General features: G+C 48.2%; 1 protein-coding gene across 1 annotated transcript; it reads left to right on the forward strand.

Annotated features, from left to right (window-relative positions):
* Positions 1-2,304: 2,304 nt before the first annotated feature.
* On the forward strand, positions 2,305-10,990 carry SYCE1 (synaptonemal complex central element protein 1). The gene is made up of 13 exons (XM_059051873.2): positions 2,305-2,433; positions 5,843-5,905; positions 6,540-6,599; positions 6,938-7,012; positions 7,663-7,710; positions 7,960-8,014; positions 8,722-8,811; positions 9,058-9,121; positions 9,922-9,988; positions 10,065-10,188; positions 10,253-10,363; positions 10,514-10,601; positions 10,846-10,990. Exons 1-13 carry the CDS (start codon positions 2,364-2,366, stop codon positions 10,921-10,923), a joined length of 993 nt encoding a protein of 330 aa, XP_058907856.1. The 5' UTR covers positions 2,305-2,363; the 3' UTR covers positions 10,924-10,990.
* Positions 10,991-18,075: the final 7,085 nt, after the last annotated feature.

Here is an 18,075-nt window from a genome sequence, read left to right on the forward strand (position 1 = left end):
CAAGGGCTGTCCTGGCTAAGACCTGACTGTCTACTGCTGGCCACTTGAATAGGACAAAGAATCCATTCAGTCCCAGGAGGGCCCAACCAGGCTTCAAGTATGCAGCACGTGGGGGCTGGCAGGTCACTACCCCCAGTCCTATATAAATCCACACATGTATTCTGAGTGCTCTGTGTCAGGGCTGTGCTGGAACCTGGGGCTGCCCAGACAGAGTGGGCAGACAGACGGTGGGAGGACAGATGGACACCCTGTGGGACTTCTGGGGCCCTCCACAACACTTGACTGAGTAGAGTTAGATTTGAAATAATCAGTGACCGGAGTAGACATTTCATTCTCCTGTCAGAGCCCAGTACTGGGGTACAGAAAATCAACGGTCAGCTTAACTTCCTGACTCATGTGTGACCCTCGGCCACTCCTACCCTTCCTGGAGGCCTCACAAAGATGGAGAGTGAGGAGGGGGAAGAGGATCAGTTATGCTTAAACCTAACTCTAACCCTAATCCTCTGATTCTAACACCCTAACCTATAACCCTAATCCCCTGATATATAACCCTAAACTGTAACAACCCTAGCCCCAGACCCCTAGACTGTGAACCCTGACCCCCTAAGCTCTAAATCTTAACCCTCCAAACCTGCCTCTCTAATCCTGACCTGTAACCCTCAACTCTGACCCCAACCCCAGGCCTAAACCCTAGCCTGACACTGACCCTGGATTTTGAGCCAGAGCCCAACCCTAACCCTAGGGGTTAGGGTCCTTAACCCTGACCCTAACCCCTAACCCCAGGCAGTCTGTACAAGATGGGCTCTGGCTTCAAGGGTCATTTGAACCTTTGGTCTGGCCATATCTTGCGTATGTCAGTTCATTCCCAAAGAAGTAGCCCCAGTAGCAAGGAGATCATGGTCCATTCTGCCATAGTTTGGGTCAGTAGTCCCTGACTTGAACCATGATCTTGGGCGGGAATGGCCATGGTCTCGAGTCTCTAATTCCTATCCCTGTCCCTGACCTTGATGCTGATCCTAACAATGAACAGTGACTCTGAATCTGGCCTCTGACATTGACTCTTGACCCTTTCCCTAACCCTGGTCCCCAGTCAGACTCTTGCTTGGACCCTGAATCCTAATTCCTACTCTGTGACTTTTCATAACCGTATCCATATCATGAGAGCTATGGATTTTTAGACAGCATATTCACATTGATGTGACAGTTCAAGCTTTGAAAACTTCAGAAGGGTGCATGTGGTAGCAGTGACAGCCTTTGTAAAGGCTTAAGGTGGGTTTGAGCCTATTTATCTTGAGGAAGGAGGCTGGTGGCTTGAGCAGAGCGAGTGAGGGGGAGCCCAGCCAGGTTGTCCTTTGACAGCATTACATGAAATAATCTACCATGACGAGAACAGGAACTGTTCCGGCACAGGAAGCCCTTACATCTTAGTTCTTGTTTGCGATTACTATTCCCAGACTACAGATGAGGAAAACTGACGGCAGCTCTTAGTGCTCAAAACTGCTCCTCACGCTTCATTGTTACTGCCGTGATTGGATCCCGGTCAACAGGTGAGGAAGACGAGACAGGATTTGTGCACAGTGAACACTCAGATGCCCGGACTCAGGCTGGTAACTGTCACCTGCACCGCCTGCAACCAGGTCCACCGGCCTCCCCTAAAACGTGAATTCTGCCCCATCCAGCGCCTGCAGGGAGCCTGGCTGAACCTCCCTTCACATGCAGCCCTGAGGTCCACCACGGTCCTTCCAGACCCACAGAGGAACGCGGCAGTTCTGCACCCCCAGCCCGCCCTACAGACCCGACATCGTCCACCCTTCGGCCCCGCCTCCCTTGAGAATGTGTCACGCGAGGCAGGGCCAGCCTCGGGATCACGCTGGGAAGAATCAGGGCCTCGCTGCACCCTTGCGCTCTCCTCCGCGTCCAGCCCAGAAGAGCGGCCAAGGTGAGTCAGGTGGGGCCAACTCACGGCCTCGGTCCAGAACGCCCACGCGGAGGTTTTGGCTAAACCGGAAACCTCGCCTAAGCGTACAATGACGGATATCCAACTCGGCTCCCCACAGCCAGGTTCTGGCCCACTCGCCGCAACGCGGGTGACGTCACGTGGGGCGGGCTCTAGGGAGGCCTCTACACTCTCGCAGGTCACCGGCTCCTCAACCGGCCAATCGCAAGCCGAAAGACCAGAAGCGGCCCTCGCCTGCTTTGCGCTGTATCTACACCGGGAGGCCTCAAGCATGCGCACTGGCGCTTGCCCAACTGTCTACTCCGCGGCCCGTTCTCGAAGGGCGCACTGCGCAGGCGTGCTGAGGGAGCCCCGCCCCCGGCGCGGGTTCCGTCCAATCCAAGCGGAGGCGCCAGGCTGAGAGGAAATGGCGGGGCGGTCGGGGTCTTCGAGCGCGGAGCAGGCGGGAGCCGTGGGCCGGGCTGACGAGGCCGGAGGTAGAGCTGGGCGATAGAGGGCTGGGCGGGCAGGGAGCGCACGCGGGCGCCACTTCGAGTCAGGGCGGACGTGGGGAAAAACGACTTTCGTCCCCTTCAGAAGGGTCTCGGCGGCTCTGCCGGCAGCCGCGAGGACTCACCCACAGGCCCGCGTCCTACATTTACTCACCTCCCGCTGGCCTCGTTTGCCCCATCTGCTCCGGTTAAGTAGCCAAAAGTAGGCAGAGGACATCGTTTCGACTTGATATCACACTCAGATGACAGACTAGTGGGTAAAGGCTTTGCAGTAGCCCATCTGGCACAAATTTTAAGATTTAAATTATTTTTCCCCCTTTTTGGTCACCTTCCTAGAGGATCACACAAAACATAGATGCATGGACTGGATAGTCCCTGTATCCTAGATGGTGGTGCGGAACGCGGGGAGGGAACAGCTAAACCCCATGCACAGTTCTCTGCTGATGGGCTTTCACGGTTTTTTCCCGCTTTTGACATAAATATTGCTTCAGTGTCATTTAACATACCTTTTGCATATTTAACCAAACATATCTGATGGATAAATTCCTAGAAGTGGAATTTTGTCTTCAAAACGTTGATGTAGCCAGACTGGCCTCCAAAAGGTTGCATCAGTTTCCACAGTCTGTCAGTGTTAGTGCCCGTTTCCCTACATCATCACAAACACTGGGCCTTATCAGACTTACTAATCTTTACCAACCTGCTAGATGCAACATGTTATTTTCATCTCTTTAATTATGACTGAAGTAGTATGTCTTTTCAAATATTATTAGCCATTTGTATAGTTTTTGGTTAATTGTTCTCTCCATTCTTATGTAGAAATGATTATTTACCTTCTCTATATTGTTCGGTTGGTTGCTTTATTTTTAAAAACTTTTTATTATGGATAAATTTAAGCATATACAAAAAAATATACAGGCACATGAAAAGATACTCAACATTGCTAATTATTAGAGAAATGCAAATCAAAACTACGATGATGCATCACCTCACACTGGTCAAAATGGCCACCATCAAAATGTCTACAAATAATAAATGCTGGAGAGGGTGTGGAGACAAGGGGACCCTCCTACACGGTTGGTGGGAATATAAACTGGTGCAGCCACTACGGAGAACAGTATGGAGGTTCCTCAAAAAAAAAAAAGACTAAAAATAGAGTTACCGTATTATCCAGCAATCCCATTCCTGGGCATATATCTGGCAAAGACAAAAGCTCTAATTCGAAAAGATAAGTACGTGCACCCCAGTGTCATAGCAGCACTGTTTACAGTAGCCAAGACGTGGAAGCGACTTAAATGTCTATTGACAGATGAATGGATAACGAAGATGTGGTACATATATACAATGGATTATTACTAAGACATAAAAAGTAATGAAATAATGCCATTTGTAGCAACATGGATGGACCTAGAGATTATCATACTAAGTGAAGTAAATCAGACAGAGAAATATATGATATCACTTATATGTGGAATCTAAAACTGGTACAAATGAACTTATTTACAAAACAGAAATAGACTCACAGACACAGAAAAGAAATGTATGGTCGCCAAAGGGGAAAGGAGTGAGGGAGAGAGAAGTTAGGATTGGAATTAACAGATACAGACTACTAAATAGAAACAAGGACCTACTCTATAGCACAGGGAACTATATTCAATATCTTGTAATCTATAATGGAAAAGAATCTGAAAAGTATATATATAATATAACCAAATCACTTTGCTGTACACCTGAAACTAAAACACCATTGTAAATCAACTATACTTCAATTAAAAAACATTTTTAAAAATATTTATTTATTTATTTATTTGGCTATGCTGCGTCTTAGCTGCAGCACACGAGATCTTCATTGCAGCATGTGGGATCTTTAGTTGTGGCATATGGGATCACGTTCCCTGACCAGGGATCGAACTTGGGTTTCCTGCATTGGGAGTGCAGAGTCTTAACCACTGGACCACCAAGGAAGTCCTTAAAAAATTTTTTTAAGTCAAGAACAAAGTATAATTACCCCATGAACTCATCTTTCAGTTTTAACAATTATCAGCTCTTGGCCAATCTTGTTTCCTCGTTATCCTCACCCACTCCCTACCACCTACTCCACTGTTTCATTTCGAAGTATCCCAGGCATCATAACATATCATCCATAGATATTGGGTTGGCCAAAAAGTTCATTCGGGTTTTTCCATAAGATGGTATGGAAAAACCCAAACGAACTTTTTGGCCACCCCAACATTTGCATATCTCTAAAAAATGAGCACTCTTTGCAGAATAGCAAAGAGTGCTTTGGTCCACAATAGCATTGTCACATCTGAATAATGGCTACAGTAATTCCTTTGTTTCATCAACTATCTAGTCAGTTTTCAAATTTCCTTGATTGTGTCATCACTGTTTTAAAAAGTGCTTTCAATTGAATCGAAATCCAAGTGTGGTCCTTTATTGAGATTGGTTGATATGTTTCTTTAATCTCTTTTTGTCTGTAAGGGTCTTCCTTTCTCCCTTTTCCCCCAAAATGTATTTAAATTAAAGAAACTGGGTTGTTTTTCCTGTGACGTTTCCCAGTGTGGATGTTACTAATTGCATGCCCATGTGCCACTTAAAATGTTCCTCTCTCCCTGTATTTCCTCTGAATTGGTCATTTAGATTGAGAGGCTTAACAAGTATTAGTGTCATTTTTTCACAAGAATCCTGAATTGAATTTTTACATAACATAGCTCATAATATCCAGTTATTTTTACTGTGATGTTAATGCCATTAATAATAATTGCCTAGATCTACTAATTCTTCAAGGCGTTAAAAATAAGTGCCTATATTGATTATTAGCAAGTTAATATGAAATATTTTACTTGGAAGCTGCTGAATAACAATTGTATATAGGAAAGTTATTTGTATTTATATATATTTAAATGAGACATCTTATTAGATTTTCTCACTATTCCTTGTAAGGTTGTTTTGGGTAATAGTCTCTAGAAATTTCTAGTTCATTATGCCACCTACTAGTTACAGTGATTTCTGACTCCTTCTTTCCAGTTCTTAATACCCCTTCCTTTTTTTTCTTTCATTATTACATCCTGAGCTTTGGCCAAGCCTTGAACAGTATCATCAGTAAGAGTGTACACCTTTCCTTGCCCTAAGTTTTATTAAGGGGAAATCTGTGGTGTCATTTCACCCTTTAGAAAAATCTGCCCATGAAGGGCCATTCATCCCTGGTGCAGTGTCTCCCTCAGGGCAAAGGAGCAGACTCGCCGCTCTGGCTGCAGACCTGCCCTCAGCCCACCTCCGTCCCAGCCCAGTGTTAGCACACCCTTCCTCAGGCTTCTCACTCCTACATAATTCTTTTTTAAAAAAAATCGTTATTGGAGCCTTCATAATTCTTAAATGTTTGCTTTTCTCTCCACAGGGCAGGCCAAGTCCTCACAGAAAATTGAAGACTTGATGGAAATGGTGAAGAAGTTGCAGAAAGGTCACATGTCTCCTCTGTAACTGAGGCTCAGCCTGAGATTTGGGGTCAGGCAGAAGTGGAATCAATTCCAAGGCCCAAAATTCACCACCTTGGGAAATTAACTCATTTGTTCTCTCTTACTTTTAAAACAATTTTTTGCAGTAAAAATATGAACCCATGATTCAAAATTCAAGTATAAGGGGATAAAGTACAAACGTTTTCCCAAAACTCAGCTGCAGTCCCCTTGCTGGCCGTCCATTTGGTTCCCATGCACTCTGCTGGATCCAGGGTTTCACCTTCCCTCCGCCTCACCTCTGCCCCTCTCGCTTGCTCACCAGGCACCTTCCACCCGTGTTTCCACCTTAGGGCAGGCCTTGGTACTGACTGTCTCCCACCCACACCCAGGGAACAGCAAGGTCTGCCCGCCTCACTTGATTTGGGGCCCTCAAGGGGTCTTGCCATATCTGAGGAAGCACGTCCCACTCCACTTTTTAATCTGTTGCCCCTCCTCTGTTTCTCTTGACTGCACTTAACCACAACCTGACTCAGGTTCTTTATCTGTTCCTGTCTCCCCTCCCCAAAATGTGAGCCCTTGGAGGGCATCCACCTCCCTTCACCTGCCCTGTCATCTTCACTCAACCTTGTTTCCCTGCAGCCGGAAGCCTAGAGCCCAGGATTGAGGTCCTGATTAACCGGATTAATGAGGTTCAGCAAGGTGAGCTCAGGACCTTGGCTTGGCTGCCAGGTGCAGTTACATGATTTGCAGGGCCCAGTGCAAAATGACAATGTAGGGCCCCTTGTTCAAAACTACTGTGTTTTGAAACAACAGAGCATTAAACAGCATGGGTTGGTTGGGCCCATCTAAATTCAGGTTCTGTACTCACATGTTTATTAACCTGTCCTGCTGTCAACTGAGCCCAACAAGAAGGGCTTGGGCTCTGGAAGCCTTATTTCCTGCTGTGTAAAATCTGGGCCCCTCTAGGTTTGCTTAAAGACAAATGTGAAATGTTTGCAAGGACAGGCACTTACAAAATGTCCTGCGGTTTGGCACAGCAAAAAAGAAAGCCAGTGAGGAGCTAGGAGAGGCCCGGACAGTCTGGGAGACCCTGCAGAAGGAACTGGACTCATGTAAGCTTGTGGGGGATGACCCAGAGGTCCCCACAATGTCATGCATCCTTGAACCCAATATTCCAGTCAGCATCCTTGCCGTGGCCAAGGGCTCCTGCCCCCTCTCCAACCTTAGGTCCTACCAATCTCCCCCCTCCAACTCTGTGGGTGGGAGTGTTCTGGAAACACCCTCCAAGCATCCTCGTACCTTAGCGGCTTTGCTGGGAGGTTCCCCCAGATAATACAGGTTCCTATTGCCTCACATCATCATTTAGTTCTCAGCTCAAATGTCCGCTTCTCAGAGAGGCCTTCCCCAGTTACCCCACCCAAAGACAGCACTCTGCCCACACCTAGTCACATGCCTCTTACTGCTTGATGTGTTTCTTCACAGCCCTCATCCAACTTCATGCAATGTGTTTATTTCCTCTTCCCTCCATGTAAACGCACTGCCATTCCACAGGGTCCTCACAGCCACCCTTTATCAGCTTGAGGGCCCTTTGATGCTTACAGGGAGTATGGGCCCAAGAGGGGAGGGGGCTTACCTCGAGGGGTCTACATTTGGGGTTGGCGGTAGGGCTGTACCAAACCACGCATGTGAGCATGGGCAAGCCCAGTCCCTGAAGGTTCAGTGTGTGGACTTTGATGCCTGAACATGTTACTGCTTTTTCCAGTGAGTGGAGAGAAAATACGCCTGAAAGATATCTTGAGCAAAAAGCAAGGTAATTGCAGCTACTCTATCTCCAGGTTTTTGCCTTTGCCACCCTGCAGAAGCCCTCTCTCTCTATAGAAGTAGAAGCCTTTTGAAACCTGAATCACCTTGCATCCCTCCTGTGGCTTCCACCAAACATGCAGTAAATGACAAAGTCCCATCAACTCCAGGAGACCCCACATGATCTGGCACTTTTACCTCTGCCCAAACCTCATGCCTTGATGGGTTCTCACGGGGCCCTCACTTCCTCTTCCCGCAGAGACCCTGAGGATCCTCCGGCTCCACTGCCAGGAGAAGGAAAGTGAGACACAGAGGTAAGAGCTTCCACCTGGCCCCTGCTCAGCGCTGTCCCTTCATTCTGGTAGAGAGAGAAAGCAGAGGAAATCGGTCTTAGACCCACAGCTCTCATCTTCTCCCGAAAACGAGGCCAAATGACTGTCTTCCCACCTTGACTCCAACAGTAGGCAGTAGTGTTAGGAGTACTCATATGAGTACTCAATGAGCATTCATTTGCTAGACTGTCAATTAAATTCCTTCGGCTGGTTTTTATTCTGTACCCTCATACTTTCTGCAGGCTGTCTTGGCTGTCTACTCATCTGTCCCTTCATTTAGGCGTCAAGCCAACCATCTGTGCACCAGTCTCTCTCCATTCATCCATTATCCCTCCATCCACCCAACTACTTGTGCATCTGTGTCTCTACCTCCTGAATCTTTATTTTGCTCATTTTGTGACCAGAGGCCCCAAGCCCCTAGCATACCAACTTTAAAACTGGTTGAGAAATTCACATGAGACTAATGTGTGTGTGCCTGTACTTGTGACCGTGCCCACATCGATCTCCCCAGTCTTCACAGTGACCTTTCCAGAGGGCATGAGCTCATGCCCCCCTCCCACAAAGTTACAGAGAAGGACCTCAATTTAGAAGATTAGAACAGACCTCAAGAGAAGGATACGGAAGCCCCACCCCAGGCCCCTCCTAGGGAGACATCCAGAAAATGTGACGGCTGCCTTGCCCCTTGCCAGGAAGCATACCATGCTGCAGGAGTGCAAGGAGCGAATTTCTGCCCTGAACTCCCAGATTGAGCAGGAAAAGAACAAACAGAGGCAGCTGAGGTAAAGCCCATTGCGCAAGGCCTGGGGGGCTGGATGCCTTGTAAGTGGGGGGGATACCAAGAATGGGGGTTAGAAGAGGAGCTGGCTGAGCTGAAGCTTGGAGGGTCAAGGAGGCGAAGGTGCTCCCAGCAGAGTGAAGAGCATGGGCGAGCTCCCCCGTGTCTCTGCATCAAGACCCCAGCCTGAGGCAGGTTGAGGAGGGGTGTCTCAGCCCACGGCCCCTCATCCTGTGTGATTGGTCCCCAGGTTGGATTTTGAGGAGCAACTGGAGGATCTGATGGGCCAGCATAAGGACCTCTGGGAATTCCACGTGAGTCACTCAGAGCCACTCCTTCCACCTTCCATGGCTTCTCTGGCAGCACCAGCCCAAAACTCAGGGTCATCCTCCAGGCCTCCTGCCTCTCAATTGCCGCACCCAGTTCCTGAGCAAAAGCCCTGGCAGCCGTAGGTCAGAAGCATGCTCAGTCCAGTTCCTCGTCACCCTCACTGCCACCCGGTATTGTCCTCTTCACTGGCCCTGCCCAGCCATCCCTGATGCCCTCCCAGGGGCCTTAAGTGGTCAGGAGGAACCCTGATGAACCAAGGAGGGGTTATCCATCAAGGAGATTCATGGGTGTGTTTGGGGCCATCACAGACACAGGGCAGATTGTGGGGAACCAAGCAGGCCAGTGTTTGCCACCTGGGGATCCCAAACAAGAAAACGGAATGAATGTCAGGACGGAAGGGCTCAGTGTGGTCACGGAGTGGGAAGGGGAGGAGCTGCAGTGCTGGGCTGGTAACTGACTCTCCAGAGAACAGCCTTGATTCGTGGTGTTTGCAGGATGCCCTGTAGCGAATACCCCAGGGCTGATTTCAAGCCTTGCAGAGTCCTGAACACTAACCCTCATGAGCCTCTCCAGCATAGCACCACAGGCATCTGGGGTGAAACGGCTCCAGGTGGACAGAATGGCCGCTGGAAAGGCCCTGAGGCTGGACCATGCCTGGCGTGCACGGAGGGCCAGAGTAGCAGGAAGTAAGGCATGCAGAGTAAAGACCAGATCCAGATCGGCTTCTCTGAGGCACCTGGGAGGAAGCCAGGAGATGTGGACAGGCTGCCTTTCTACCCCTCAGAAGCCGGAGCAGCTGGCCCTGGAGATTGGCGCCCTGGACAGCAGCAAGGAGCAGCTGCTCAAGGAAGGTGAGGCCTGGAGAATGGGGATGCCCTGCCCTGCCCGGCCCTGCCCTGCCCTGCCATCTGTCCCTTCCTGCTGCAGAGAAGCTGGTGGAGGCAAAGCTGGAGGACGTGAAGCATCGTCTGTGCTCCCAGTTTGGAGCCAAGGGCTGCTCGGCAATCCCTGAGGGGCTCTTCCTGCGCAGCCAGGAAGCAGCAGCTGTGACGTAAGAAAGGGATGGGGAGGGGCGACGAGGGGGAGGAGCGGCCAGCACTGATGCCCCACCTCAGGCGTCTGTTTGAGGAGGAGAGCAAGAAGGCCCAGGAGTTCCTGGAGGCAGCCGCCCAGCGCCAGCAGCGGCTGCGGCAGAAGTGCCAGCAGCTGCAGCAGAAGAGGCAGAGGTGGGCACGGGCCCTTCCCCGCCCCGGCCCCAAGGGGAAGGTGGCTGAGGGAGTCTCTGCTCCCTCCTAGACTCTTGTCACTTGGTCTCTTTACAACCCTACCCTTCTCCCTCCCCACCCTCCTACCCTACCCCGCCCCCTTTTGTCCAGGCTGAAGGAGGAGCTGGAAAAGCTTGGAGCGCAGGTCCCTGCTCAAGGCCAGAGCAAGCAAGAGGAAGGGGCTGGCCCAGGAGAGGCTGTGAGTCCTGGAATCCGGGTCAGGGAGCAGAGACGGCTTATGAGAGGGGCTCTGGGTGGGAAGGCAAGGAGGGGGTCCGCAGAGCGCTCAGAGGAGCGCCTTCAGGGAAGGGCATTCCCAAAGGGACAGAGCCAGGGCAGAGGTGCAGAGCTGGCAGCAGTGGGGTGAGGAAGGGCAGCACCCAGGGAGGGTGTGGGCTCGAGGACATGAGGAGACTCGCACGTCACACCCTGACCTCGCACAGGCCAGTCCCACGCCCCCTGGGGCCAGTGAGGAGGAAGACCCAGAGCCGCCCACCAAGCAGAGCCTGATGCCCTCCTAGGCAAGGAGAGCCCACCCTGCACTGGAGCTTATGGGCTTCAGGAAATAAAGGCACTATGTCAACACAACTGCCTTAGCTGAGTCTGTGCTAGGTGGGGGGGTGTCCATCCCAAGACCCCTGGCACCTGGGCCTGAGTGAAGCCTTGGCCACACTCTACCTCTTGGCTTCAGCCAGTCGCACAGCAGGCACTCAGTAAATGCTTCCCTAACCTCACAGTCTCTGGTCTGCTCATCTCTAGGGCTTGACATGTTCGGGGTCCCCACGCAGAGGGGTGCGAGACTGAGAGCCTCTCACCGTAGGCCCAGGGGTTCTGCAAACCCTCCCTGTGACAGTTTCTTCCATTCCTTACTCAGGCCTACAGCGCAGAGTCTCCGAAATCCCAACAAGGCCCAAGGGTCCTCAGCCAGTCAGTTCCATGCCCACAGTCCCCACTGATTAGCTGAGAAAAAGAAATGTAATTGGAGCCTAAATGTAATTTGTGCCTGCAGAGGCGCAAAATCTGTACCTGAGACACTTGTCACAAGAACATAATATGTTAGAAATCCTCAGTGTCCTGGAAGTCAACCACCTAGGACGGCATGTTTCAAATCCACTGGAGTGCATCACCCAAGCCAGGGCAATGATGGGTGTCAAAGTCTGTGTTCTTGGGTCAAAAGACAGAGAATTCAGTACATACAAAGAGATTCCTTCTCTTGAAAGGCTCCGCCATCCAGGTAGGACAGTTTCTGAATATATATATATATATATATATATATATATATATATATATCTCCATCTCTGTAACTGGTCATGGAATCACAGCTGGTATGTATAACTATCTTCACCTTCTTCCACCACCCATTCTGTTTCCCCTTTGCCTTCATCAAGCAACTCAGCTGTCTGTGCCTTTTTAACCGGGGGAGTGGCCAAAACCTTTATTCCTGAAGGATCTGGGCCATCAGTAGTCTTGCTGCATTGGATTGTTATAGTTTTCCATCGGCATTAATCACAGGGCATGGTAATACTAAAAGAAGCCCTAAGGTATCTCCTGTATCACAGACGCGGTTTCCTTACCTCCACTGTGGAGAACTAGTCCAATTTCCCCGTGGTAGTCAGGATCAGTCACACCAGCCAGCACAGTAACTTCTTTGCCTGTTCATTCACAAAGTGGCTGAGCAGCAGTCTTAACTTCCAGTCCAGTGGAATCATTATTGTATCTCCTAGTGGAAGCATTCCTCCCTCTGGGACTAAGACCTCTAGGCCAGTGGAATATACAGTTGTGGGAACAGGAAGCAAAAATTTTCCAGCTGATCACTAGGGACAACAGTGAGTGTTACCACTCATATTTCCACCCTGTGATTTTTGGACCTTAGAGTGCTGGCCGTGGGAGACAGCACCATCTATTAGACACTGATTCAGAACATACACAACCTTCTGGAGAACGCTGTCCCAGCCCTGCACGGTATTGCCACCTAGCTGGCACTGTAACTGAGTCTTCAAAAGACCATTCCACCATTCTGTCAAGCCAGCTGCTTCAGGATGGTGGGAGCATGTGAATTCCATCACAACTTGGGCCTACTGCATAACTTTTTATTGTTGTTAAGGGAACTCTTCAATCAGAGTAATGCTGTGTATGAGACCGTGATAGTGAATAGGAATTCTTAACTCTGCAGATGGCAGTTTGGGCCGAAGCATTGTGTACGGGGAAGGCAAATCCACATCCAGATTTATCCCTACCCTCATTCCTTCTGGGGTTGCAGGCATTACTGATATTAGCCAAGGCACATAGTTCACTTCTCAGAATACACGTTAGACTCTTGAAAAAGGCCTTCAGTAGCACTTCTATCTTCCTGATGGGTTCTTGATAACCGATTCAACTGAGAGACATAATGGTCTCAGACAAGTTTTCAAATTCTACTCCATCAAATGGACACCTTATATGGGTCTCTGTCTTGTCCCAGGCCTTAATCTCTTAATTCAAGGCCCACTGTGAAACCGTACCCTGTAATTTATGAGGTCCATGTAGTAGAGACAAAATGATACACCAAGAACACCAGGGAAACCACAGATAGGGAAACAACTTGCTGATGCACAGGCACATTGAGGGACTAGGGTGACTGACAGTGAACATTAGATGTCACAGGCCAAAAATCCAACCCATTACACACCAAACACCCTGAATTTGCACATATGACACATGAAGAGCAGAGCAGTAGTGCCTGGGCAGAGACCTCAATACTTCCATTGAAACTTACTTTCCACCAATCATTTCTGAGCTCCCTGCCCCTCTTTCTCCCTCTTTCCAAGATAAATACACCACTTTGCCTCCCGTCTCTTTGCTTGGCCACCCTGCAATAAAGCCTTTTTTTTTCTGCAAAAGACTTGTCTCAATATTTGGTTTTCTATTGTGTAGCAGGAAACGAGCCCACAAGCTTGGTTACAAATTTGCTGACATCTCCATGTACTCCAGGACTGTTCTCACAGGCAGTGTGGACTACGGAAAACATAACTAGAAAACTCAGTAAATGAAATTCACATTTGGAGATAATAAAATCAAAACCATATCCCATACGGATAAAACCAGAAAACCTCTACCTGTTACTGATACATGCTGGAGGAAAATCAACATCAAATGACAAAAGCCAGTCAAGTGAGCTGTACACCACTGTTGAATGTTGGTCTCCTTACTGTTAGCCTGGGTGGTTTCATTCGTTCCCAAACCAGAGTCCCAAACCTTCCAAGGAAGCCATAGTTTAAACCAACATGGTGAATGCAGGCCCACATGCCATCACTTTTGACTAATACAAGTTTTACAACCCAGAGACTCTGCAGGCTTGCCTGTCACCATCCAAACCAACAGCTGAGGCAAAGCGACCTAGTAATTGGCCAAATTAGAGGGCCTGTCTAGAGGGTAATGCCAAAGCTCCACAGCCACAGATATTTTCATTGTCAAACAACCAGACACCCTGTTAACAACATATACCCAAACCAGGCCATATGATTTAAACCTATTTGCAACAGCACCCAACTCATCACCCATCTGGGAAAAACCTTGGAGAGTTAAAAAACTCAGATTTGGCTATCTTTAATGGAGCCTTTAACTGTGCCAGTTGAGTGCTGGCACTTTGGTTCGTGATGACAGTATCACAGGTGCCAACATCACCTTGGCTAGCTGTGCACCCACAGCCCCGCAACTTAAAAGATATTTGCAAGTCAAGCTCCCAGGCCCAACGTTGCCTTCAAATTAGACAAGTTGTTCAGCATCTTTATAATGCCAAAGAGTCAGAAAAATAAGACTCGTACCACTCCAAGTGGGTGTCCACTTGAAAAGGATACCCCAGTCTCACATTCTAGACATTTCTCTATCCAGGAGCTCAATGTTGGAGATGACATCACCCCATGAGGTGGAGACAACTCTGTCCTGGACACTAAAACCTCTGCTCCAGGGATGCCCAAGACTTGCCCCACCCAAGGTGCTGGCAAACTAGGTCCAGGACATTCATTGCTTTTCTTCCTTTGACATTAGGGATCCTATTGTGTTTCTTGAGCTCCCTGTCTGCTTATCCCATGATCCAAGTATACTCTTGCTCTCTGCAAAAAACATACATCCCTACACTTCTACGCCTAAAGGGAAATCTGGTAGAGATTACTACTGTCTGTACCGTTCTACAAATTAATGGAGACTATTGCCTTTCCCAGGAGACAACTGCCACCACATGTCAGTCAATTCCTCAACCTGCTGGGGAAAGGACAACACACTCCCCAGTGCCTCTCCTACTCCCTGCCCCAGCTTTCCACCACGAATTCCCACCTGGAGTCTCCCATCATGAGCACCACGACCACTGCTTTCTACGAGTTAACACACAAATACAACGGATTTTTACACTGACTTCACTAACAATCCATACTCTCCAACAACATAGTGGCCAGACCTGCCACACTGACCCGAGAAATTGACCCTATGCTGTTTAGGGTAATCTATGTCCTACACTCTAGAAGTCTCCTCATTTATTCAGGCCACTCCAATACCCCCAAATAATTGAGCTCAGTATTGACTCAATTTTGTGGCCCTAGTTAGATGAGTTTACCCTCTTAAACAGCCAGTTAAGTCCACACTCCCAAGCGCCTGCAGAGTTGTACCCTCACACTCTGCACTACTGTACACCTGCCCTAACTGCCCTAGGGCCAGGTAGCAGAACAATCAGGGACAGCCTCAATGCCCCAAACTCCACTGAAAATATTCACATTAGCCAATCCTAAGCCTGCTTGCAATGCCTATCCCCTTCCTTCTTGCTGAATCCACAGTACAGGCACTGGATCCACAGTTCGCCCTCTCTGTCTACCTCTGAGTGGCCCTGCACGGTGTGCCGTTTCTTCCCCGGAAACTGTTAACTAAACTGTAAAACTCTTTCTGGATTCTCTCTCTTGTTCTGCAACCTCATGCAAGACATTAGGATTAAAACAAGGTCAGAGTGATAACGGCCAATTGTTAAGCCACACACACACACACACACACACACACACACACGTCAGCTTCCCATGCCTAGTGGGTCAGTTGAGATGTACATGACCCAGCTCCTTATGGAGTACCCAACACGATGGATGCCAGCTTGTTCACAGTGGTCACCAGCTCAGTAGCATACACGTTACTGGCTTTTCCTCCTCTCCTCTGTCATTTCCCCCACTACCTCATTCCTGCTTTTTGCAATCACTTCCCAAATAAACTGCTTACACAAGCTCAGGTCTCACCTGTGTTTTGGAATACAAAACGAAGACAACAGGAAAACCAAGCAAGGCAACCCAGCCCCTACTCTGATCAAGTCAAAGACAAATATAAGGACTCCATCCAAAAATAAATTGATACCCACCTTAACACTCCCACCAAGAATGAAGGAGTGGACAGGTCCCCAAGCTAGCAATCCCAACACAATCACCCAGCAGAATCAATTATCACCACCAGGAGAGTCAGCAGTACTTCTGTTGTGTTTTTCAGAACATCTGATTTGTCCATTGACAGCTACCACTTAATGCTGGGAACATCTGCTTGATGGAACCTGAGTCAGACACAGGATTTTAGCTTCAAGGGATACTGGTTTCCATTGCTGTGTAAGAAATTCCTGCAAACGTAATAGTTTAATAAAAAGAAATGTACTCCCTCACATCTGGAAGACAAAAGTTCAAGATCAGTGTCACAGGGCTGAAACCAAAGTGTCAGCAGGGCCAATCTCCAGAGACTCTAGGGGATAATCTATGCCTTCCAGCCTCTGCTGGCTGCTGGCATTCTTGTGGCCACATCACTCTACAATCTATCCCTTGATGGTTTCAGGAATTTCTTCTCTAAGTGTCAAATCTTCTCTCATTTATAAGAACACTTGTGATTGCACTAAGAGTGTACCTGGACAATCCAAGATAATCTCATCAAAAAATCCTTAATCTGTACAACTCTTTCCATATAAGGTAACATACACAGATACCAGAGATTGAGATCTGATGTTTCTGGGGGCCATTATGCAGCCTTCCATATCTGGGAAAGAGCTTTTACTTTTCAAGCTTATTTAATGAGCAAAGGCCTGCTGCCAGTGTTGGACTGGTTGCATGTTAAGTGAGCCATTATACATTATCTACTATACTCCCCCAACAGCAAAATTAGTCACCTGATAAACTCTCATCCACGGACCCAGAAGACAAAAAAAGGTATGGCAAGCCAGGAAGGGGCTCAGCCCTGACTTGGAAGAAACAAGAAGTTTGGCAACTCTCGGGACAAACACGAGGTAAGCTGAGAAGGAGGCTGAAACTCAGGGACAGGAGGTGGAAGGTGGTGGGGGGAGAAGGTATCAGAGAAATTAAAGAAGGAAAATAGGAGGAAGAAGACTTCAAAGTTTTCCAATGTGACAAGAGCTCCTGGGAAACCAAGGGCTAAGTGTTGGGGATAAGTGGTTGAGGTGGAGGCAAGGGGTCAGGACTGGGAGAAGAGATAGCTACCTGTAAGATGTGAGCATCTGCTTCCGTTCAAGGTGGAGGAAGGAAATGTGTTCCAGAGGAAATGTGGGTGTGGCTTTCATCTAAAGGAATGGATCACAATTTGACATATCGTGAATCCCAAAACTTTAAGGATTTCAATCAATTTGAAATAAAAGGTTTAAAAACAGTTCAAATGAAAAGAGCCCTCTGGGAATTCCCTGGCTGTCCAGTGGTTAGGACTTGGCACTGTAACTGCCAGGGGCTGGGGTTCGATCCCTAGTTGGGGAACTAAGATACCACAAGCTGTGTGGCATGGCCAAAAAAAAAAGAAGGAAAAAAAATTTTTTTTAATTAAAAAAAAAATTTTTTTTTTAAGAGGAAAAAGAAAAGAGCTCTCTGGGCAGGAAGTAGGACTGAAGCAACTAGTTAATTACAAAATCAGGCTTTGTCTCATGGAAAAGGGAAGACGACTTCACTCAACACAGAGCCTTGGAAATCATCCCCTGAAACACTGTACCCTAATCGAGGAACTGGTGTGTCCTGCTAGACTTGGCCAGTGATGGCGAAGTACCTCCTCACCCCACTGCCCCGTGAATGGACCTGCTGTTGGTCTCCCATCTCTGTGTTACCATTGCCTGTTGAGTGTTTGCAGGGCAGGTGACTGGTCACTTCAGGTCACACATCTTCAGATTCAGAGAAACCATGAACATGGAACTGTGCCCAAAGAGCCTATGTGTACCTAGACCTGATACAGATGACAAGATCCTAGAGTTCTGAGCCAACGGCTTTGTAAAATGAGATTTGGGGGAGACTTAGTAGAATATGAGTATTTTTTGTATGTGGAAGCTATGTGAACTCTGTGGCCGTACAGTGGACAGTTATCATACTATATTTTCCAAAGATGGTCGCATTAACATGTCCCATCCTGCACACTCTTCTGCAATGTGCCCTTGCAACATTTCCATCAAAGACGGGGAGTCTATTTCTCCACTCCTCAGAACTTCCATGGCCTTGCAACTTCTCTGAATATAAAAAGGCAGAAGTGGCACTGTGCTGGTACCAGGAGTAGCACTGCCAAATGTCCCTTTGGAGGCAAAATCATCCCCATTAGAGAATGATTCGTCTACAGTCTTAAAATTTTTTTTCAATACATTAATATTTCTATCTGAAAATTTTCATTCACATTACCTAAGCTGATAGTTTGCTTTTCAT

The sequence above is a fragment of the Kogia breviceps genome, chromosome 2 (genome assembly GCF_026419965.1).
Source record: "Kogia breviceps isolate mKogBre1 chromosome 2, mKogBre1 haplotype 1, whole genome shotgun sequence".
Classification (NCBI taxonomy): domain Eukaryota; kingdom Metazoa; phylum Chordata; class Mammalia; order Artiodactyla; family Physeteridae; genus Kogia; species Kogia breviceps.

Excerpts from the sequence above, each read along its gene's own strand:
- SYCE1 (XM_059051873.2), top strand. The coding sequence starts at position 2,364 with ATGGCGGGGCGGTCGGGGTCTTCGAGCGCGGAGCAGGCGGGAGCCGTG. Across the intron at positions 6,600-6,937 it reads GATTAATGAGGTTCAGCAAG|CAAAAAAGAAAGCCAGTGAG; the intron begins GTGAGCTCAGGA and ends GGTTTGGCACAG. Across the intron at positions 8,812-9,057 it reads AACAAACAGAGGCAGCTGAG|GTTGGATTTTGAGGAGCAAC; the intron begins GTAAAGCCCATT and ends ATTGGTCCCCAG.